The 22,863-nt window shown below is 42.8% G+C and overlaps 5 protein-coding genes across 5 annotated transcripts in view; 4 read left to right on the plus strand and 1 right to left on the minus strand.

The window, feature by feature from the left end:
• The window catches only part of LOC143356040 (uncharacterized), a 37,566-nt gene extending 27,676 nt beyond the window's left edge, over positions 1-9,890 (plus strand). The window contains exons 2-3 of the mRNA XM_076791386.1: positions 8,817-8,999; positions 9,705-9,890. Of these exons, the coding sequence (XP_076647501.1) occupies positions 8,817-8,999; positions 9,705-9,791 (270 nt within the window). The 3' untranslated portion in view covers positions 9,792-9,890. The remainder of the gene's footprint in view (positions 1-8,816; positions 9,000-9,704) is intronic.
• Positions 9,891-10,043: 153 nt separating this feature from the next.
• Positions 10,044-13,639, minus strand: LOC143356039 (tRNA (uracil-5-)-methyltransferase homolog A). The gene is made up of 8 exons (XM_076791385.1): positions 13,223-13,639; positions 12,953-13,114; positions 12,692-12,887; positions 12,429-12,556; positions 12,102-12,352; positions 11,796-12,030; positions 11,349-11,541; positions 10,044-11,172 (listed from the first exon to the last, which is right to left on the minus strand). Exons 1-8 carry the CDS (start codon positions 13,514-13,516, stop codon positions 10,919-10,921), a joined length of 1,713 nt encoding a protein of 570 aa, XP_076647500.1. The 5' UTR covers positions 13,517-13,639; the 3' UTR covers positions 10,044-10,918.
• Positions 13,640-13,649: 10 nt separating this feature from the next.
• On the plus strand, positions 13,650-16,525 carry Pnkp (Polynucleotide kinase 3'-phosphatase). Its single transcript, XM_076791383.1, has 9 exons — positions 13,650-13,773; positions 13,999-14,169; positions 14,373-14,893; positions 14,953-15,198; positions 15,259-15,327; positions 15,397-15,666; positions 15,732-16,013; positions 16,095-16,156; positions 16,246-16,525. Exons 2-9 carry the CDS (start codon positions 14,028-14,030, stop codon positions 16,367-16,369), a joined length of 1,716 nt encoding a protein of 571 aa, XP_076647498.1. The 5' UTR covers positions 13,650-13,773; positions 13,999-14,027; the 3' UTR covers positions 16,370-16,525.
• Positions 16,526-16,718: 193 nt separating this feature from the next.
• LOC143356397 (putative RNA-binding protein 19) lies at positions 16,719-20,789 on the plus strand. Its single transcript, XM_076792047.1, has 12 exons — positions 16,719-16,848; positions 16,921-17,125; positions 17,201-17,397; positions 17,473-17,691; positions 17,765-18,032; positions 18,101-18,307; positions 18,485-19,416; positions 19,491-19,693; positions 19,766-19,882; positions 20,053-20,158; positions 20,237-20,360; positions 20,418-20,789. Exons 1-12 carry the CDS (start codon positions 16,813-16,815, stop codon positions 20,483-20,485), a joined length of 2,682 nt encoding a protein of 893 aa, XP_076648162.1. The 5' UTR covers positions 16,719-16,812; the 3' UTR covers positions 20,486-20,789.
• Positions 20,790-21,880: 1,091 nt separating this feature from the next.
• The window catches only part of LOC143356396 (uncharacterized), a 39,597-nt gene continuing 38,614 nt past the window's right edge, over positions 21,881-22,863 (plus strand). Inside the window, exon 1 of the mRNA XM_076792045.1 lies at positions 21,881-21,990. Within this exon, the coding sequence (XP_076648160.1) occupies positions 21,982-21,990 (9 nt within the window). The 5' untranslated portion in view covers positions 21,881-21,981. The remainder of the gene's footprint in view (positions 21,991-22,863) is intronic.

Below are 22,863 nucleotides of genomic sequence, written 5' to 3' on the forward strand. Positions count from 1 at the left end.
ACTCTGTAAAAAAATGAGCAGAGTTGAAGCGTGAAGTTCTCCCTCTCCTTATTCGCCTAACCTATCACCTACTGATTACCATTTTGTCAAGCACCTAGATGGGTTTTTGAATGGAAAAATATTCAAAGAAGAATGTGCGGTAAAAACTGCATTTGATGAAATGATTGCCTCCCGTTTATTAGATTTCTACTAGAAAGGCATTGGGGCACTTGTATCACGATGGAAGAAGTGCATTGATGTCGATGGAAATTATTTCGATTAATGGAGTATGAATAAAGTTTGTAAAATAAAAGTTTATGTTAAAGATTCAAAAACGGCCATTTCATTTGCAACAACCTAATACAAAGGTTCGGCAGTAGCTTTTACCTGGAACTCTTTCGCTGATTTTGTTTCGTTTAACGGTACGTCGTTAAACTTTTAGAATCGACAAGGTGAACCTAACAGGAAACATGGAAACCGTAACAGAAACAATACTCGGAAAATTTCGATTGTTTGTCACAGTTCCGTAAGGCGTTTACCGTTTTAATCAGGACGTTTGCAGTTCGAATCAGTTATTTTCGGGGCCGTTTCGAGCCGTGTGCAAGACGTTTATAATTCAGTTGAACGTCAGATATGGTCATGATGTTCTACAGTGTGGGATAATAGTGACGCTGACATGGCGATGACGTTCGGGATCGATGCTTCCAGCGTTTATCATTTTTCCCGGTTCTGCCGCGTTATTTTCTTTAATCTTTACACCGTGTTGAATTGCTGCTACTAATTTTTGTCATAACTGCAGAAAATCCGAGGTCTAATTTTCAGTTGCTTTGAGCCGTGCAAAATGAAAATTGAGACTCACAGAATGGTAAAGATGTTCGACAGGCGTCTTCTCTCGGTCGATCCTCGTTCACGTCGAGGGAGAACGACCCTCGAAGTTAGGGGTGGGAAGCGTGAGTCCACACAAGATCACTGCAAACAGCAATACATTTTAGTAAGAAATCCGATCGAGCGAACGAAAATTGCTAGATCTTACGTGAAAGATTGCCGACGTTCAAACCTATGTAACTTCGTGGAAGTGAATTGTACGACGATCTACCTTTGCTCTATTTATAGACCCAACCCTCTACTTTCGCACCCTTGGACTCATTCTTCTACAAAAAAATTCCATTTTTATAGTTATTGCATATAGGTCACGTTCACGATCTCGTAATTTTGTACAAAAATAGTCGTATTAATTAATGCACAAACTAGGACGTTTAACAATGAGAATAGGCAACGAAACGAACAATTGCGCAATTATTAGATTATGATACCGGAGGAGAAATTGCTATTGTCATTGAAGAATCTATAAAAAAAGCCGCAGTATCCATAATATGTTGAAACCGAGAATGGAGTACGATGACCAATATTGGCGCAGTTGGCAGAAGAAGCAAAACTGACTCGACAAATCCGGCGACTTCCCGTCGGAACTGCGACGTCCAGCGACGTCCAGCGACATCCTGCGAAAGGAAGGAGCGCGGCACCTGTCCGGAAGCGTCTCTTCCTCGATCGGTCTTGATCCCATCACGGATCCGAGCCCCGAGGCTCCTTGATGTCCCTTCTTTAATTGCTTCCGAGTCTCAGACGCGCTCTCGCTAATTTCTACCGCGGATTTTTAATTACTAGCGATCCCCTTGAAACTCCGAGATAAGCCGCTCGGCTCCCTCGTAATTGGAATTTTCACCTTTCGAATCCAGCATTCGGCGTTATCCAAAATTTCATTTCATAGTTAGCCCTCTGAAAACGATGCGTTGCTACCATTAAACTGTTTAGAGCTTTCTAGCCTCTGTCATTTGTTTTTCAATTGCTGCTAGTCATTTTTCTCGTGAGTGCGGACTTGATACATTTATGGCAAAACTGAGTAAATGAAATATAAAACAGTGAAACATCAAAAGATTCTAAAGCTACAATACGCAAAATAGTTGTGCACAGATCGTTCCAACTTTCCTAGCCGAGACAGGAAAAATTACTTTTTAGGAATGACGTTTTTCAATCCAACACACACATTTGTATTTTTTTCGGTGTATTTGCGTATAAATTCGTAGTCTAGTTATATTATTTCCAACCTGTTAAAATGATCGAAAGAGAAAATACCGTTTGATTTAATTCCTAGTTATTGCGAGTGGGGTAGAACGTTTTTGTTCTGCATAAAAATCCGCAGTGTGATGATAACGTTACTAGCGGACAGTTTAACGATCCACGGTTAAGAAACTGTAATTTCGCAAGCCGATTTGCAGTGTACCGAAGAAACCACAGAGGCAACGTCGATTTGCTAGGTAAAGGGATCAACTTAATTCGCCGGGAGACGGAAACAGAGCGTACGGAGCTGACCGGCGACCTTTCTCCTAATTTTCTCGTACGTAGGTCCTCCCACGGTTCTATCGGAAGTCTTTGTCGAAATCTGTATTACTTCGTCGGAATCCGGATTAAACGGTGACAATAGCGTCGCGAAGGTAAACGAAACTAATTCCTGCCCAGATTTATCTCTCTCGTGGAGTCACGTACCGGTTATTCGACAGTCGTTCGCTGCCTCGGACCATACGAAACGCATTGTGTTCGAGAAAAACTGTCCGTTCAACTCGCACACACACACAAAATTCCCAGTAAAAATGACAATGACTCGACTGTGGATTTTCATACAAAATAAAAATGCTCTGCACCGACGGCGAGAAGTGAGAATTAACGCTAAACGGTGAAACGACCGGTATTACATTTTGCAATTATTGAAATTATAAAAATTCAATCATGGAAAACAACGGAATAAATTTCGTTGTCCGAGCATCTGTTATATTGTGAAAATTACGGCCAAATCTCAATAAATTCAGCGTTGCCATTTTCGCAAGACACCAGATGCTTTTAAATAAAAATTCATTTCGTTCCTTAATAGTTATTTTACATTGACAACAATAATATTCTTAGATTTTTCTAATCGAACATAGTTTTCTATCAATTTCCTTGTGAATAAATAAAAATCCGCAGTCTAACAATAACAATACAGTGAGCCGCACTTTAATATTTTGTACACAACGACGCGATGAAATGTAGCTATTCGAAAGGAATACAGTGAGCGTGTGTGCGTCCGGCAAACAATGTCGCGAAGGAAACTAATATCGCTTTTCAGGACAGATTCGGGGTTGTTCCGGTTTATTGGCCAAGCAATCGGCCCGACGTCCTCGAGAATGGGATAATAATCTTGCCACGGGACTGGCAAGCTCCGGTTGGCACCGATAAAAAGCTCCGGGGCCCCTGGGAGCCGCGCGAGCCACTGGGAAATCGCGCAGAACGAATAACCGACCGCGTTTATATTTGTTTGCCTGCGGTCGGCTGGCGCCGTTTCCGTGGAAAATCAGAGTAGTTTCCCGGTGAAAATCATTTCCTTCTCGGATGACTCCACCCGGTAAACGCGCCCTTACAGGCACTCATGGGACTCCGGCGATTTCTCGTAGTGCGTCGAAAGTTTGCAGTTGCTCACCTTTCACGCGAAAATCGCAAGCTTGAGAAACTCGTGCTCCTAACCTTCCGCCTAATAATGCAGAACAATGAACGCAATCTATTAAATCGTTTTCTTTCGTTAGTTCAATTAATCTACTCTTAAAGGTTCAATGGAATAAGTATGAAGAATCATACGGCAATTTTTAAACGCTCCTTTCAAAGAAGAAGCTTCATTCTTCGAATCTATGGTGGTCTCAGGCACGGGAAATATTTTTTCTTCTAGGGATGCTTCAATTAGCACCATTTTCGAGAGAAAACGTGTAAGAGCAGAAATAAAATGGAAGATAGAGGAGCGAGAAGAAAATCAAGGATTGCGAAAGTAGAAATTCGTGCTTTAAAATGAGGTAGATGATCGTACGACTTCTTTTCGCGAAGCTATAACAGTTTAAACATCGGGATCCTTATGTAAGTTTGTTTAACTTTTAAGATAGACATCAGAGATAGTTCGTTAGAAGGGATTTTTAATAACGTCACTAGCAGTTAGGCTCTCGCCGGCGTGCGACAGTCAGAATCGAAGGGAACACGTTTCGTTCCGGGCCGTGCCGGCGCGCATCTCGTACGACACGAGATTGGCGTCGTGCAATTTGAACCGTGCACGGCTAATCAACGCGATAATTAGATCCCGGGACGAGTTCGCAACTTTCGGACAGCCCCGAGCAAGCGGATAATCGAGCGCGAACCTCCGGTAAACGTTCCCGGCAACTTCGGCGTCCTCTGGAACCTTGTTTCCTTCCTGATTCCACTCTTTCCACCGAACGCTTCTCGATCAACTATGGTGACTACGGTGACGCGAAGATTCGCTTGAGAATCTTTCGACGATCGTGGGAACGACGAACCTGAAATAATAATAGTTAAACTGCTGACTTTATACGTTTACAGGAAACGTGAGTGGGTTCAATTGAAAATAGTATAAATGAAATTTAAGAACATGTGACCTTTAGTCTAAGAAAGTTCCTAAAAGGAGAAAAAATTTTTATCTTGCTCTCGTCTCCTGCAATCACACAATTTTTATTTTGCATGAAGATCCACGGTCTACTAACAGTAATACAAAGTAGAATCGGCCGGTCACGACCAGACGCATCAGCCAATTTCATTCGCTCAATAGACAAAACAAATAATCAATATTTGGAATTAACGCGTTCGCTAATTTGTTCGCTTATTCGTGCACGCGTGTGGGACGACTACGATTTTGTACATCGAGCAAATCAAATCAAATTAATTTACAAGATGATGTATTATATTTCATAGAATTCTACAACGACAAAGGCCAAATGTACGTCACACGAAAATGATAAGAATAAGTGACTAAAATATTTTTGGAAAAAAACTGATTGTCGCAACGTGAAATAATGTTACTCGCAAAGATACCTACGGACAACTAAACAAGAGCCTCGGAGATCCAAAGACAAAGATAGGCGAAGATAACGAGTACGCAGGAACCCTGATCAACGAAAATTGGCTGTTACAAGTGGCGAGGAGCCATTATTTATTAAATTATTTTTTAACGATTCCCGTGGCGTTTGGGGCCGTAACGACGCTCGCGGTTTTTATTGTCGCGCTATTGCGTCGCGGCTAACAAAGGGGACAACAAATGATGAAATTCACTCACCGAGATCCGTCGGCCCGCAACAAAGAGAACCGTTTTCTCAGCTAATCAAATAAGTCGCGATATTATACTGCAAGCTGGGAAACTCGTTATCGTCGATATGAAAGCGAGCTGGATCAAAGAGGACACTGATACGAATTAACCTTTTGTTCCTTCGACCGCCGTGACCGGAAGCGAACCGGCAAGATGGCGGCGTTGCACGTACGTTTTACAGCATGGTAGAATGATTTATCGGCGCGAGAAAAGCTCGGTCTCCCGCTTGCGAATGACCTCTATACGTTTCTCGGAATCCTTCGTGGTTTATGCGAGCTGTTCACAGTTTATTGCAAGTTGTGCTTGAGTGGGCGGTTCTGGGAACTGGGTCTCTGGACACAATGATCTATGGATTGTCCTTCGTTCGACGGATTCTGTTTGAGAGTCTATTTCAATGTGAAATTCCTACAATTGGCTAACAGATTCGATCGCCCGCTAGTTTCCTTTTCGTTTACTCTTCATTTTGTATAAAGATCCACAGCCTAACGATAGGGTATAATTAATTAAGTGCTGAGAACGACTCCGACATATTCGGTACATTTTCTTCGCGGGACCAAGTATTCGACGCAGCACGGATGAATCAAATCGTTAAAATAAGTGGTATCGCCAAGTTGTTACTAACAATTCGCTCATTAGCTGCCCGAAACAAACAGTATAAAATAATTGAGAAAATAATACACGCGTTTAAAAAAGACTGCAAGGAACAGCTCCGAAAAGTTGATCAAATGCACAAAAGTGAACAGGTTTAAAAAAGCGTCGTTAATCGCTCCGGGCCATGAACGAGTCAGATAATGAGCACACGGTTAATTGATCAACGATTTAAGAACCACTACCGTCGAAGACAGCGGAGGTTCGGATCCGGTTTTCGGGGGCTCCCGCGCGACCGGCCAAACAAGGCAGTTAAAACTTCGCGGCAATTATCTGCGCGACTCTAATTAATTTTAATTAGCGTGAAGATTAAATGTCGGGGAAAGGGGGGAGAGAGGATAGATCGATGGAAACAGCCGGGATAATAAAGAGTCCGGGATTTCGCGAGCACGGTGTATTACGGCGTGTCGCGCAGCTTGACGGCATTCAATCGATTATCGCGTAAATCCTGCGTGCATGTAATTAACGGTTTGCGGCTTACGATTAGCTTGACTGTCATTGTTGTCGAGAATCCGAACCATGTCCGAGCCCTGGTGGCAGGAATACAGTGAATTCCCGTTATAAGTCAGTGCAAGCCTCGCGTTTAAAAGTCATTGGAACTACCCACACCACCGCGGGATATCTCGCGCGTATATCGGTGTGAGACCAGAAGACCACTACTAATCCAATAACAAAACTTCTTTATTTATCATTATTTTTTATGGGACTTTCACCAACACATTCGTGGCTTTTTTTTTAATGAAAATGATACCAAAGACTATAGCCGGTTTTGGGGGTCAAATTCGCCCCCGGCACTATTCTAATCTAATTTCTACCATTCGATAGCCTACCGAAAAAGAAACCTTTCTGCCAAGTTTCAGCCCGATATCTCATCTGTAAGGGTAGTTATAGAGGAAAATCGAAAATCCAGTTTTTGATCCATTTTTCCCATTTAATGACAATTTAAAATTCTGAAAACAATCTGACACATTTCAGATACCAAACCACATATTTTTGAATCGTTTCCAGATTTTTCCGTTGCAAACTCTGGTTGTAAAAAGCGAAAAACACGAAGAAAATCGAAAAAATACAGATTTCATATAGAAATTGAAGAGACACTAAAACAGATTTAATTTAGCAATGAGATACTGTCCTAAGTATTATACTCAATTTTTTTCAATTTCCTGAGTTTGGCACAACATAGTTGAAAAAAATAAAAACCACTTTTTTCCGTGAAAGTATTCGAATATTTCGAAGGTACTTTCAACGGCGCCGGTTAGTGCAGCGGCTATGGTCTCCGACTGCGAAACCGTTGAAGAATTTTTGGTCTATTTTTAAATTATATCATATTTGGTTTCATTGTAATCAGAAAAATGCCACGAATATGTTGGTGAAAGTCTCATAAAAAAATAATGAAAATAAAGAAGTTTTGTAATTGGCTTAGTAGTGGTTTTCCGGTCTCACATCGGCATACCCGACCATGTTATGTTACACTCCTCCTTATTGTCACAATCCGATAACATGTCATAGGTTTATGACATAGAGACAGATAGTGGCATTTGCGTTTCCAGCGTGATCTGTGTACAGTGATTTCTCTATATATGTCACCAAGACCTGGACGATAAATGACGCTGGCAAGATCCGTGTTGTTGACATATATCGAGAATTCACTGTAGGGTAAAACTATACGATACGCCCCATTTTTAAAGAAAAAACAATAAAAAAAAATATTTTTCAGTAATTTTTTATTTTATCTGTCAAATCACATAAATTGTTCATTTCTCTTCACAACTATTCCTTGATCATGAACAAAACGTAATAAAAAGTAGCAGAAAATAATTATTTTTGTTAACCTTAGGTGGGACATATTGTAACACAGTAGACGGGTAAAATGCCTCATCCATGTGACAATACGCCTCTACATAAATTATTCACTACTTTAGGTATATTATGCTTAATAAAGTATTATAAAAGTTTAAACAAAAGCAACAAATACTATAGTTACGAACAAAAATAGCAAGCGTGACGTTACGAGATGCGTAGCGAAACGTGCAGGGGTCAAAATCTTGACAAATTGACGCTTCAATATTGCAATGAGTACTTTAAAACTGGTCACTTGTGTTTCCTAAAAGTCCAATCTACGTCTGTCCAGAGCCCAAATTGCGAATTTCTGCCTCATCGTCGAGTAATTTGCAATATTCGGCAGCATACATATCGTACATATGTAAACCTGTAATATCGATCTGCATTATCGACCGTATTCTATCGCAAGGTACAGTGTTTGCCACGGGGAGACCGGGGCGCTAGTAAGCGGAACCGCGAAATGGTGCGTTTTTTTCTAGACATTTTACGCCTTAAATAAGTAAGTAATCAATTAAAAATGCATACCACCGTGTTCGTACATGTCTTTGCTACGTCTGTCCAGAGCGTTTTTTTCGATACGAACACTAAATCTCTCGAAATTAAGGACTGCTCTTTTGGCTTTTCGACCACAACGATTGCAAAAAGAATTGTTTGAGATCATTGAGATCTTTCTCAGACCATGATGTCCTTAATGTAGTCCTTACACATTTACGCGGCATTTCTATTAACAATTAAGAAAAAAATGCGTCATAATACATAAACAATATGATTTTGAAGATGGGGCGTATTATCCAATAACGATTGGGGCGTTTTGTAAATTCTTGGATACAAAACGCCTCGGCGTAAATTTGGCAATAAAGCATTGACAAGAGGCGTGGGTAATATCGATTTAAAGAAGTTACTTTTTCTACTTTTTAAACATATACGTTAATTTATCATATAAGAAATAGTGACTTAGAAAGGTTCGATCGTGTCGTTTGCAACGGTGTATACTTACTTATATGCGTAATACAATTGTGAGGCGTTTTGTCAACCGGGGCATATTGTATAGTTCTACCCTATTTCAAATGCAACGTCCGGGGAGAACCTCAGATTTCGTCTAAATGTCTCTCGCCAAAACCGCGCTACTAACTTATAGTGGGAATTCACTGTACATCAGAACTTATTGTTGTTGCAGGTGGTGGTGCCGAAAAGGGCGGCTCTTTTATTCGACCAGCTGATGGTCGCGCTACAAAAAGTAGTCGACAATCAGAACAGGGGCGAGCTGGGTAACGGCAGATCGTATGCGAGATCCTCAGCCCCCCACATCCCAGTCGACGAATCGCAGATCATTTCCACCGGGGACGAGCAAACGGTGAAGGTCTTGTCGCCCTAGGATCGCCACGACTTTTCTCTCCTTAGCGTCGCGTTCGCGGATTATTACTTTGCTTGTTGAATAGTATTTTATTGGCCAGCCAATGTTCCGTCTTGTGAAAGTACCACGAGACGAAAGAGGGTGATGCTAAAGAGAGAGAACTGTATTTTCAAGCCAAACGATTTGATCTATGGTGGCACCAAACTGTGAGACTTCTCGCTGTTCAATCCTACTTTTATTGAAACAGTTGGGTTACAGATTCATTGATATAGCGTTTAGAAAAATATTCGACACACTTTTCTATCCACCATCGTTCACTTTGAAGAGGTCAAAACAACCTTAAAAAAAGGTGTATCGAATATTTTTGTTGGAAACTTCCATAATGTCAAAGGAAAAATAGAAAACCTCCGATAGAAGACTGTCCACCTTGCTCTTTCTGTGTATGGTGGGCGTGGCTTGCCCCGAGTGGGCATGGCTTCGGTGCTCCTGCTTTCTGTATAGCCAGGGCGCTACACTTGCTCAGCCTAGCTTCTTATCCTTTGAAAATTTAAGTCAGCGGATCCTTGTGGCCCTGTAATTTGTCCTTAGAAGGAGCGTGGCTTCGTTGCTCCCGATTTCAGCGGTGCCAGGCCAGTTGTCCCGCTTGGAGGTTTCACACAGCCACCGTAGATCGAAAGGAGAGCAGATTCTAATTGAAAATCGAATTTGTAGATGGACCTGCAGCGACGCGGCCAGTCGAAAGGACGCGTTTACTGGCGGTGCTACTTCAACGCGGTGACGTGCTTCAAGAGAAAGTGATAACCCACTGTCCAACAACACCAGCCTCAACTTCGATGCCCGACTCGACGACCCGCTGCTCGAGCAACCGAAACTCGAAACTCCTCCTCTGTCACATGCATTCCCCGATCGATCCATACACGCACACAGCAGACGAAATAAAACGCGGAATCAACGGAAACTAGGCCCCTAAGGCTCCACCGACGAGATTGCTCTCTACCCTTCGTCACGAGTCGGGATCGTAATCTGTTGTTTCTACTCTCTTTCTTTCTCTCTCTCTCTCTCACTCTTTTCCGCTTTCTTCACTATCCTTCGAAGCAGCATCGGCCGACGCTCGATCGAAACACATGTGTTTTATCAAGTATGTTAATTCCCCTGGATTATAAAACGTCACCTCGATTAAACGTACCCACTTGAAAGCGTACCAAGCAAGACGACACCCGCTGTTGCCGGTTCAATTGGCTCTCGAAGCTGAAGCGATCCTTGATCCGCGTCTACACCGTGACATCCCGATCGACTCCTATTTATCCCCTCCCGAGAATCCCATCAAATTCTATCTCCGCCTGTAGACTAAGGTTCTCTGGACGCGTCACGCGTGCGACACTCGACAAACTTCGCTGGTCTTGGTATTATTATGTCGAATAAAATGATTATTCAGATTACAAGATTGTGTATAAGGGACGCTGGTTTTAATCGAGTAGCTCGCATTCGTGATCTGTAACGGGCGGTCGGAAGCTCGCGAGTTTGAGCTCTGGGCGGAGCAATGACACAAGGACCTCCTCCAAGTGCCCCTATTCTGCTTAGTCGCGTCAGTAATATCAACGATAATTGGTACCGCGTTTCTCTGCTCAACCATCTCATCTGCGCGGTGGTTAGCTGAGAACAGCTTCTACAGCAGGCGTGGACAACGAGTCCCATCAGAGCTGATCAGAATGGGCATGTTTTCCCGAAGTGGGCGTGGCATCCCTGCTCTCGCCAAAACGGTGGCCCACAAAGGGGACTCGTTGCCCACGTCTGTTCCATCGGACAAAATTCAATCCAGAGACAAAGAAACGCTTCTGAACGCCAACTCCCCGAGCTTCCTAAATCTAATCGGTGCAAATACAGATCGTAAGGCTCCTCTAGCGCTAACTGGAGCTCTCCTCGACTTAGACCGGGAGATTGTGCGCTCTCATCGCGACCGACAGTCTCTGCAGGCAAAGCAGCAGCTCGCAGTGCTTCGTATGAGGAAACATGTCGACGGCGACAGCCTTGACGGGCACCAACGGGTCGCCAGTGTACTGCTTCGACGTTGCCCTGGCTAGGTCTATCAAGTTCCTAGCGGCAGCCCGGGGATCGCAGGACACGTAAACCAGTCGTGACAGCTTCTTCGTTTTGCGCAGGGTCAACAGGGCTCGCTGATCTGGAATATTTTCATCGTAGTATAATTCTAGCAGCAACGGGCTGTCCTATTCGGACGCTACATATGAAACCCGAAAGTCTCAATAGTTAGAACTGTATGAGACTGGGCCGTGAAATCAGCTTTGTGTTCCTTTTCGCGTTTCATATGCATATAAAAATTTCGCGAAGCGTTCTTACGAAGTCCTGCACGGGGTGGGTCGACCACGGCAATGATGTCGGTCTTCGTGATCCTGCGGATCGTCGGCGGCAGCATGTATTGAGCTTTGCCGACGAAAAACTCACAGTTGGTCACATTGTTTGCCAAAACATTCTCCTTAGCATCCTTAATCGCGTCCTCCACCATCTCAACGCCGAACACCTCGCCGCAATGCTGCAACGTGACGCGTTCAATGCTTGCGATCCTTGAAACTAGATATACAATGCCTCATGTGATTGACCAAGCACCTTTTTAGACAGAGAAGCTAGAAGAAATCATTATTTAACGCAAAACCACTTGTCCAATTTCGAAAACGCTATTCTGCTTTACATCGTGCTCGGTCAATTAGGCAAGTCACTGTACATGGAGTAGCAATCGAGCTACTTTGAACAATTTTCAGATGTTCAGAGCGAACAGATCTTGCCAACCTTTGAGAAGGCTAGGCCAATCGTCCCAGTGCCACAGCAGATGTCCAATAAAGCAGTGTCCTCGTTCGGTGCTGCCAGCTCGATAGCTGCCTTGTATAACACTTCAGCGGCCGTCGTGTTCACCTGAAAGAACGCCTGCGGCGACACCCTGAACTTCATGCCTAGCAGCGTCTCCTCTATGCACTTCGAGCCGGCAATGTGGGAGATATTGTCCTGGTTCAGCCCGTCGCGGCTCCTAAGCGAGAATAAAGAGATAAAATCCCCAGAGGGAGACCTCCTCCTTATCATTTTACTTCGGCAGTATACTTCTTATTCATGATCTGAAAATGCAAGGACGTGATGCCAGCTTCCGAGCCCTTTCCAGTCTCGAAGAAGTCCTTCAGCTGCGACTTCAGCTCCTCTAGCTGTTCCTGCGTCAAGTCCTGAGGATGGATGCCCACTATCACCATCAGATGTCCACTCTGAGTCGTCCTGACAGTCACCTGCCTCCAGTGGCCGCTGTGATCAACTGGTTGGAAAGGTTCCAGACCTGAGTTTCGCACGAACTCTTCCAGTATCTGAAATTTGCTTGTGCGAAAGACGAATCTGGAGCCTGGACGATGAAGATCGATGTGATCGTTTCAGGGAACTTACTTTGATCACGGTCTTCATTCTGCTGGGAATGTGACAGAGGTCGTCTATGGGTCCCACCGCTGTGGATCCTGCCGCGTAGCTGGACAGCCTGAATCCTATCATGGTTTCGTTGCTGTCTGTGCTTCTACCTGTACGCCGATAACGCGTTGTACTCCTTTCAATTTCTTAACTAATCGAGTGCCATGCAGCACAGAACTTTTGCAAAGGCTCATAGCACTCGAATGGTTAACATTATTATAAAAACTAATGGGATCTCGAATTACCAACTGTGAATTCACACTTATTTCTGTACTCTGTGATCTTGTCTGTACTGAGAATGGGAAGCAGCTCGCAGGGCAGTCCTTCATACTTGTCTTTCTGATAGTTCAACCAGTCCTGGAGATCGCCCCTGCTTGATTCTAACATTTCCTTGCAAATATTTGTCAGAATAGACCTCATTTCCTTTTGCTTCAACTCCAACTAAAAACAACATAATATCCTTGTCATCTCTATGCTCCTGTTTCTTATTCCAACAATTGTCTTACTTGATCAGGGTAAGGCATATTCCACAATGGAATAGTGATGGATTTAATTTTGTCGGCTGCAGAGATAGACTCGTCTTCTGTCTTCTGACGCTTGCGTTTTGCTTCTTTTCTCTCCTGCTCCAGTTTTCGTTTTACAAACGGATCCGGGGCTGGCTTGGCGATCTATGTCCCAAATTAAAGAATAAAACTTTCTATACTAAGTACAATAGATCCCACTGATTGATCTAACAATCATTCATGTAATGTAATAGCTAATGAACAAATATATACCTGAGCAGTAAGTTTGGAGTTCTTCCAAAGGATTCCATTCAGCTTTTCTATGGCCTTCTGACGGTTCTCTTCGCTTCTGAAGGACACATACAACCAAGCACTGCCTTTCTTCGGTGGCTTAATTTTACAGGTCTCCAATCCTAGCTTTTCGTTCAGAAGCTTTCTGAATTCGCCGATCCCGTAATACCTTGGCAGACCACGTATTTCAATTTTGAACTTCTCTGACGTGAAATCTTTTCTGTCCAGATACGCATAAGGGTTTTTCTCCGCCCCCGAGGACTCGTTCGCAGTCATTTTCTTCGGAATCCTGTTCGAGTTGTAGACTTACACGTTACTCGTTCACTGAACCATCACACTATTCCCTAATAAAGAATAATATGCACTCCAATTTAGTTCAAGTGTTTTTCTGTCTCTTTACCAAAACACCACGTGCTGTTGTCCGTTGCGTAAGGTTAGGTTCGCGTCGGTCCTAACCTTCCCTGACCGACGCAGCAGATGCGAAAATGATGGAGAAGAATTTGCGACTGGTGAAATTAAACGGTGATGCGAAGGTAAAGAAGTTTTAGAAAAATAATAAAGCACTTTTTAACTTGTACCGATTGAGATAAATGAATATGTAAATAGAAAATAAACTTCCGGAGATTTTCATTGTCATCTGTGAGACGTAACGTTGGCATTTTTAATATATTTTTATTTAAGAATCAGCTATACGATAGCCGCAATTTTTTTCATAAATTTATCTTGGTGTAAACGTATCGTTCTCATTTCCATTATAGATTTAGTATTGTTTGCTGTATAAATTGCAATGACTCAAGAAGCTACAAGTTGTTATTTAAAGAGCAATGATAAGGCATTACTGACGGTTCACCTACCACATCAGAAACCAGTTGTTGTGGGGAGGTGCCCAGAGACCAACATTACAGACTCTCAATGTTCTAGACAACAAGGTTTGTACTTCATCACATTATCATTTATGTACTCAGTAGACAGTGGATTTATGTATTTACGACAAAAATGAATAGGTGTAATTTAACTGTTATTTCACTCCAATCTGTTGCAATTCAGGTAGATAATTTTTATTTTACATAAATATCTGCTGTCTAGTAATCAGTGACTTCTCAGTGTAACTACTATGATTATGTTTCCATAGTGAGATTATACGCCGATTATCAGGAATACAAGGTCACTGTACAGCAACTGGGTAAAAGACCTTGTGGGTTCAATGGCTTCAAGACCCGTAAGGATGTTAAGTTTGTAGGCAAACACGAAGACTGCTTAGAGATCTTGTATGGCAAATATGTGTATGAAATTGAGTTCAATCCTCCTCCTCCTCCCAAAAGCTTCCCTTCTGAGAAAAGGGCTAGAGACATAGTTGAGAGTGCAGAAGATGAGGAATACTCTTGCAAAATGGCAAAATACGAAGATAATAGCTTTAGTTTTGGAAGCTTTAAAATGGAACAGCAAGAGGAAAAGACAGTGAAAGGGAAAAAATCGAAAAAAAATACTGAAACTGGAATCCTCAAATTTTTAAAGAAAGATAGCATGAGTTCGGATAAGTCGGAAGATGGAATAAGCTCAGTGGATCCCAAAGATAAACAGGGTATATGGGAAAGTATAGACAATGGAGAATTATTAATGTATACGGTGCATGATGTAGAAGGCCGTACAAAGGTAATTAAATATTTACATAAAAGTCTATGGAGAAATTACCGGGACTGTTTTATTTTCAGATAGCCGCGTATGACATGGACGGGACCCTGATAAAAACCCGTTCTGGCTTAGTATTTCCGAAAGACTATGACGACTGGCAACTTATATATCCAGAGGTAACAGGGAAATTAAAAGCGCTTCACGGTAATGGTTACAAGATAGTAATCTTCACTAATCAAAGTGGGCTCGGCTCTGGAAGGCATATCGTTAAATCTTTCAAAAATAAAATAGAGAACATAGTGCGAAGAATTGGCGTACCGATGCAGGTATACTTCACGATTCCAATTAAATTGTAATTCCGTATAACAGATCAAATTTATTTGCAGATTTTCATAGCCACCGGACACACCATCTACAGAAAGCCGACGACTGGTATGTGGCAGAAATTAGAAGAAGTATGTATTCAATTAATTCATAGACTAACACTTGTGTTCACGAGAAGCTGAGTAAAATTAATTTTCAAGAACAACGACTCCGTACCGATCGATAAAGCGAAATCTTTCCACGTGGGAGATGCAGCTGGTCGACCGAAAAATTGGGCTCCAGGAAAGAAGAAGGATCACTCGATGGCGGACAGATTGTTAGCATTGAATCTAGGACTGAAATTTGAAACCCCTGAAGGACACTTCCTTGGTCAGAAGGAACCACCTTACCAGCTGCCTGCGTTTAATCCAAAAGATATACAAACTGTCGATGTGTGCACGGGAGGCAACGCGACTTCGAACGAGCAAGAAGTAATTGAAGCAAAAGCAATGCATAATTTACAAATACAATGCAAGTTGTTTAATTGTATTTTTAGATAGTCCTGATGGTTGGATGCCCAGGCTCGGGCAAGTCCCATTTTGTTAAGAACTACCTAAACGACTACGGATACGTGAACCGAGATACCCTCGGCAGTTGGAAAAAATGTATTGTCCTAATGGAGCAAGAATTGACCGAGGGAAAGAGCGTGGTTGTAGATAATACAAATCCTGATCCTACCTCCAGACAACGGTACATAGAAGTAGCGAAGAAACGCGGGATTCCTGTCAGATGTTTCATCATGACGACGAGTGTCGATCACGCAAAGCATAATAATAAGGTAACAGAGTACTAACTGTTAATTACAATCATATGAAGCAATAATCGTGACAAGAAAAGTGTATCAAATGTTCTGTTTCAGTTCCGGGAATTAACAGATCCTAGTCACGCTAAAGTCAGTGAGATAATCATTAATTCTTACGTGTGAGTTGGTAGAAATAAAATCAGTTATTAATTATAACAATGAATCGTTCGGTAATGTACATATTTAATCAGTTCTACATTTTTTTTAGGAAAAATTATCAACCACCGACTTTGGACGAGGGTTTTACTGAAATCGTGCAAGTCAACTTTGTCCCAGCGTTTCAGAACAACGAAAATCGAGAGCTCTATGAAATGTACTTACTCGAAAGCTAATGATATTAAAAAGCTAAAAGATATTAATTTTGCAACAATAGACGTGTACGCGATCCATTAAAAGAAGCCTTCGTTAGAACATAGTTAAAAAATTATTATCATTGAAGACATTAAAGCAATTGTAACTTTTTAATAAAAATAATGCATTCCACATGCTTGTTCGTTTTTTGATTATTTCAATACGATCGCGAATCTTCCTACAATCCTAAATGAGTCTACCATAAATTCTGATTCAACAGAAATACAATATAAACTCGATTTGAATTTAGGATGTTTATTCAAACAGTATACATATTTCGTAGCCACTATCTTCATCGTTTAAATATTCGCGCCACAAATTTGAAATCCTGGGGAACCTAACCTCTTGAAAACCACATGGTGTACATCAGTGTGTCAATGTAAACATACAGAATTTTGTCAAAAATAATTATGACAGATAGAAAATGTCGCGTTTGATCGTGAAAAATTTGCCGAAAGGTGTAAGTAATAAATATTAATCTTACAAGTATGGAATAGAAACAGAAACGATTACACACAATTAAATTTTGTAGACTACAGATACCAAATTGAAGGAGTTGTTCAGCCAAAAGGGTTTGGTAACTGATGTGCAATTGAAGTACACGAAAGATGGAGTGTTTCGACGATTTGCATTTGTTGGATTTAAGATAGAGGAACAAGCTATTGCTGCAAAGGAGTACTTTGACAAAACCTGTATAGACACCAGCAGAATATCCGTTGAACTCTGTGCAAGTTTAGGTACCCTTACAACAACAATATGTTAAGACGGCTTTGGAATTGTTATAATTTGATTTGATGCATTTAATCTCATAGGGGATTCTTCTAAACCCAGGTCATGGAGTAAACATGCGCCTGATAGTTCCAAGCAAAGCAATAATGACTCTACCAATGCAGCAGAAAACGATTCCATAGATAAAACAACAATAGTTGAAAAGAAAAAGGAGAAAGATAAAAAGAAGAAGGAGAAGGAGAATGTTACTAAAGACAAAGTAAAAGAGGCTCTTCAGAAAGTATGTCTCTATATTTATTTTACCATTGCATAGTATTAATAACAATAATCTAATATTCACGCTGGTTTGATTCAGCACAAAAATGATCCCTTATTCGCCGAATTTCTCGAAAGTCACGCAGCAAACAAAGCTGTATGGATCAACGACATTGCGCTAGATGATGCTCAAGAGAAGGAATCTAGCAACAGTGAAGATGACGACGAAAAAGACAGCGACAATGATGAAAATGAAAAAGAAGAAAAAGAAGAGGAAGAAAAGCCGAAAGTGGCGAACAAAGTTATATCTGACTTGGAGGTGACTGAAATTATTTTACATCACAAAATTACTCATCTCTATAAAGACAACAACTTTAACTATTCTTTTATAGTATATGGAAGCCCTGAAGGGAAAAGATCAGAGCACAACAAAAGACACTGACAAGAAAACCACACACAACCGTGGCCCTCAGAAGTTCTTCACATTAAAACTCCGTGGGCTAGGATACAATCACAAGAAAAAAGACATCAAACACTTCTTCCATCCGCTGAAGGCAAAATCAATAAGAGTGCCTCCAAAAATCAAGGGAATAGCGTACGTCGGTTTTAAAACCGAGCAGCAGCTCAAAAAGGCATTATTAAAGAATAAAAGTTTCTTAGGTAAACATCTGACGGTCGTCGTGAGTCTAAAATCGAGCTACAAAACTGTATTCAATTTGCCTTTTCAGATGGCAAACAAATACTCCTAACAAGGTACGAAGAGAAGGAGAAAGTGGATCCAGAGCAAAACGAAAACGATGCGAACTTTAGGTGGAAGAAGCAGGAGGAGGCGTTGAAAGAGGAGGAGAGCATAGCCGAGTCTGGAAGGATGTTTGTCCGAAATCTATCCTACACGACGACGGAGGACGATATCCGGAAGCTGTTCGAAAAATACGGTACGTCTCAGTACTGTTCGGAGGTCTTAAGATAATAAATAAATAATAATAGTGGGGGAGCCGAATGAGTAGGTTTATAAAGCAGCGGTAGGGAAGAGTTTCGACAGCCCTGTCCTAATTCCATTTGAAAAGTATGGTAACCACTAACAGTATGCTAATCTACTGATTCGAAACCAGGTCCTCTTACCGAGGTGAATCTCCCTGTGGACAGGGTGACCAGGAAGCCAAAGGGTTTCGGTACAGTGACCTTCCTGATGACAGAGCACGCCGTGAAAGCGTACAGCGAGCTGGACGGTAGCGTTCTCGATGGTCGAATGCTGCACCTGCTTCCTGGCAAGGCGAAAGCAGACCCGATGGACTTGCTCAACGAGAAAGGGCTGTCCTACAAGGAGAAGAAGGATCTGAAGACAAAGGCGACCGCTGGCTCCTCCCACAACTGGAACGCTCTGTTCCTGGGCCAGAATGCAGTGGCGGATGCAATTGCAACCACCTACAACACGACCAAGGAGAAAGTTCTGGAGGACAGCTCGTCAAAAGGTTTGAGTGCCGCTGTGAAGCTGGCGTTGGGAGAGACGCAGCTGGTCCAGGACACCAGGAGCTTTTTAGAGGACAACGGAGTCTGCTTGGACGCGTTCAATCGACCCGCGGAAAAGCGATCAAGGACCGTGATTCTGATAAAGAATTTGCCTGCTGGGACTCCGGCACAGGATCTCGTACAGCTGTTCAGCCAGCACGGTGAACTAGGCAGGGTGGTGATGCCGCCTTCAGGGGTCACGGCTTTGGTGGAATTCTTAGAGCCATCGGAAGCTCGCAAGGCGTTCACCAAACTGGCTTACACCAAGTACAAACACCTGCCGCTCTATCTGGAATGGGCTCCCGACAACAGCTTCTCCACCCCCGCCCAGAAGAGCAAAGCAGTGGCTGTAGTGGAAAATGGAACGGAGAAAAACGACTCTGCAGAGGCTCCTGGTAAAGAGAAAGAGCGGCTGCAAGAGAATGCGAGCAAGAACGCCGAGGTGGAGAGCGAAGACGAAGAGGAACCCGAGCCGGACACCACTCTGTTTGTGAAGAACATCAACTTCTCCACCACGGATGAACAACTGAAAACGGTACCTGACCCGCATTGATCTATTAGAATTCATGGGATTTCTTCGGGAGGCTAACTCTGTTCGTGTTTCCGCAGTACTTTAGCAAATGCGGCCCTCTCCATTATGCTACCGTGGCGACGAAGAAGGACCCGAAGAATCCAGCCGCGAAACTGTCCATGGGCTACGGGTTTATCAGGTACAAGAGGAAAGCAGATGCTGAACGCGCTTTGAAAACCCTGCAGATGACCGTGCTCGAGGGGAAGACGCTCGAGCTGAAGCGTTCGGAGAGAACTTTAACGTATGCTAACTAATTTAACCTTAATCGTCAGTGTCCATTCCAAAAAATATTCACAAAGACATTTGAACGCAGCACCGATGTCAAGACCACGAAGAAGACAGCCAAAGTGTCCGCTCAGACTGGCACCAAGATTCTCATCAGGAACGTGCCGTTCCAAGCAAACGCTGCAGAAATAACCGAACTCTTCAAGTACGTCTCTTAGATTTGTAAGAGTTAATTGTAGGGAAAATGAACACATTAACATGAACATATTAACAGTATATCCCCTAGAGTTTGTTGCTTTATCTTTCTCGTAACAATGCGAGAGTTTGCATAAACACCGAGGGAAATGATTAATGAAAGTTTGAATAAATCCGCAGAGCGTTCGGGGAGCTGAAGGCAGTCAGACTGCCCAGGAAGTTGGTCGGCGTGGAGAAGCACAGAGGTTTCGGGTTCGTCGAGTTCTACACGAAGAGCGAGGCCAAGGTATGGCATTCAAGGACGATGCGAACGTCTTTTTCCCTTTGGGTCTACGGTGATCAATTAAATCCCTTCTTTTCGCAGAAAGCGTTCAAGGCTTTGTGTCAGAGCACTCACTTGTACGGTCGAAGGTTGGTGCTGGAGTGGGCCCAAACGGAGGAGGGTATCGAGGAAATCAGGAAAAGAACCGCCAAACATTTTCACCAAGGTATTTCCTTTCAACAATCAACTATTCAGCTGTATCGTTAACACGATTCATTTTCAGAGGAGGCAACGAAGAGGAACAGGAAGGCTATCATCAGTCCTGAAGACGTTGGCTTGGAAGCTGAGTAGACGAGCGATGTTTCTCAATAAAGATTTTGGTATTAGTCTAAAATAGGGAAACGCAAATTTTAACTTCTTTAAGTTCTATGTCCACACTGAAGCAACACCGAGCAACATTTCTTTTTCTTTTACCCGGTAAAAGAAAAAGAAAAAGGCGTCAAAAAGTTCTTCAATGTTGCTATAGTGTGGACATAGCATTAGCTATGGGTATTTAGCGTCTACTTTTTACAGTTGGAACAAAGAGCCATCGCTCGACGACTCGCATCGCCGAAGACTTGTACATAGCAACGAATAAACTATAAATTCACGAGAAGGCTTCGCGATTTTATCGCGACCGACGCGGCGTTTCCTTTCCGTCGCCGGCTGGCAGCGAGTCAAGCTCCTTGTCGAAAGTGATAAAAATCATCGCCGAGGGCGTGGATATCGGCATTGACCTTCGCGTCACGTCGTCGTCGCTCTTTCTCTCGCCGTGCTTTTCTCGAAAATACTTTGGATTTCTGGCCGCGTCGCGGTTACTAATGCCATGTATTTGGGTTCGGCACGGTGTTCTCGTCGCGTTTAATCGCCGACCCACGTCTCGGCCGATTTAATTGCAGCCTCGAGACGGGCTGTTGCACCTCGTTCCAATGCAAGAATGCGTCTACTGGTTTTCAACCTGTTTGCGCCCATAATCCAGGACCGCTGAAATCTGTGGAAGCCGATTTTATGGCGATCCTCCGCCCGATCACCCGGGACCTCGGGATTCATTCCAATCTTTGGGGGTGAAGTTAACGACGTATTTTCGTGAAACTTGACAGACTCGTTGGTGGATATTTCGACCATGTTCTTGAATTTTTGTACGATGCTAGCGACTACCAAAAGTACGTTTTCGTAGATCTTGCATATAAAAATGGGACTTGAGATTAACGTTGCCTAGGGGCTATAAAATCAGATGGTTAATCGTGACAAATGTCGGTTAACTCGGAACAGTTTCAAAAAGCAAAAGTTGACAATACGGCAGTTCTAAAGTCCAATTTATGGACCAGTTAGGGTTCCAAAAAAAGCGAGGCGCGGCTCGAGATTAGCATACATTCCTGGACGAAGAAATTCGCGAAAAAGCGTCTGAAAATACGACGGTCCCGCGTTATCAATATTAAAAGACGCTCGAGAGGGGGGAAGAAATGTTTTCCTTTCACCTGCGCGGATGAAGAGGAGGTGGAAGGTAGTTCTCCCGAGAGGTGGAGGGACGACCCATGAAAGTAACAGTGCTTCTCCGGGATCCAAGCGAGACTCAGTCCTTCTCTCCCAGCGTCTGGAGAACGGTGAAGCTCTCGCGCGAGTTTGACCAACCTGTGCCCCTACCTGTGTGAGGTGTTCGCAAGGTCGCGGACCGTGCACCGGAAACGCGTGCACCAACGATCGAGGATCGTCTATCGTGTCAAAGGAACCGTGGTGCACTATGTGCTCGACCTGATCGAACAGCGAGATCATTCGACACGGGATAGCTGCTCGCTCCAGCTGCCAAAATGGACTGGGTGAGTCTGCGGGTTGCGACACACTTCTCTGCCAATATCCTGGCGAACAGACTTCGCGAAATCTGTAAGATTGTGGAGCAAATTTGTGCGAGAAGATCCTCTCTTCTAGAGGAACCCTGTCCTTCAGGACTCATAAAGATGTGCAAGTTGTGTTTAACCACAATCGTGTTTGCATTATCTTTGGTTTATCTAAGTATATATTCCCTATGATTTGGGATTCGGTAGGGAACGATGTTCAAAAGTCTCTATTCTGATAGATTGCGAATCTTATGCATTTACAGCAAACATGAATAGGTGAAACACAAAATAGAAGAAACATGAGATGAATTTAATATTACTAGACATTGTTTACAACCTCTTAAAATTATTAAGAAAAGAAACCAATCTTTATGTAACTCCACTTTCTCCTAGTTGATGCGGACAATTTTCATTTTGCATAAAAATACGCAATCTAATCGTTAGACAGATTGTTAACGGTTAAATTACCGTTAAACAGTTCGTTCTTACTTCATTCATTTTAACAAGCCGAGAATAAGAGAAATAGTCTAAACCAACAAATGCACTGAAAGGCGATACAACATTTTCTAATAAAATCTGTCATGTTCATACCGTCATCAGCAGTTGCACTTGCTTACATAGCAGTTGCTCTTAAACATTCAAATGTTTGAGAATTAACCAAGTGTCAACCCGTAAGTTACCACCAGGGATTTATGAAGACACGTCTTATGCTACCAATTTGATCCTTTATGGAATCAGTAGATCGCTAAAAGCATAATCAATGAAAACAAACACCAGATAGAAGCACAGCACCCCAACACACATCTCTGCCAGGTGAAAATGTCTACCAGGTCCATACTCAACATTCAAAAACCT

The sequence above is a fragment of the Halictus rubicundus genome, chromosome 8, assembly GCF_050948215.1.
Source record: "Halictus rubicundus isolate RS-2024b chromosome 8, iyHalRubi1_principal, whole genome shotgun sequence".
Taxonomy (NCBI): domain Eukaryota; kingdom Metazoa; phylum Arthropoda; class Insecta; order Hymenoptera; family Halictidae; genus Halictus; species Halictus rubicundus.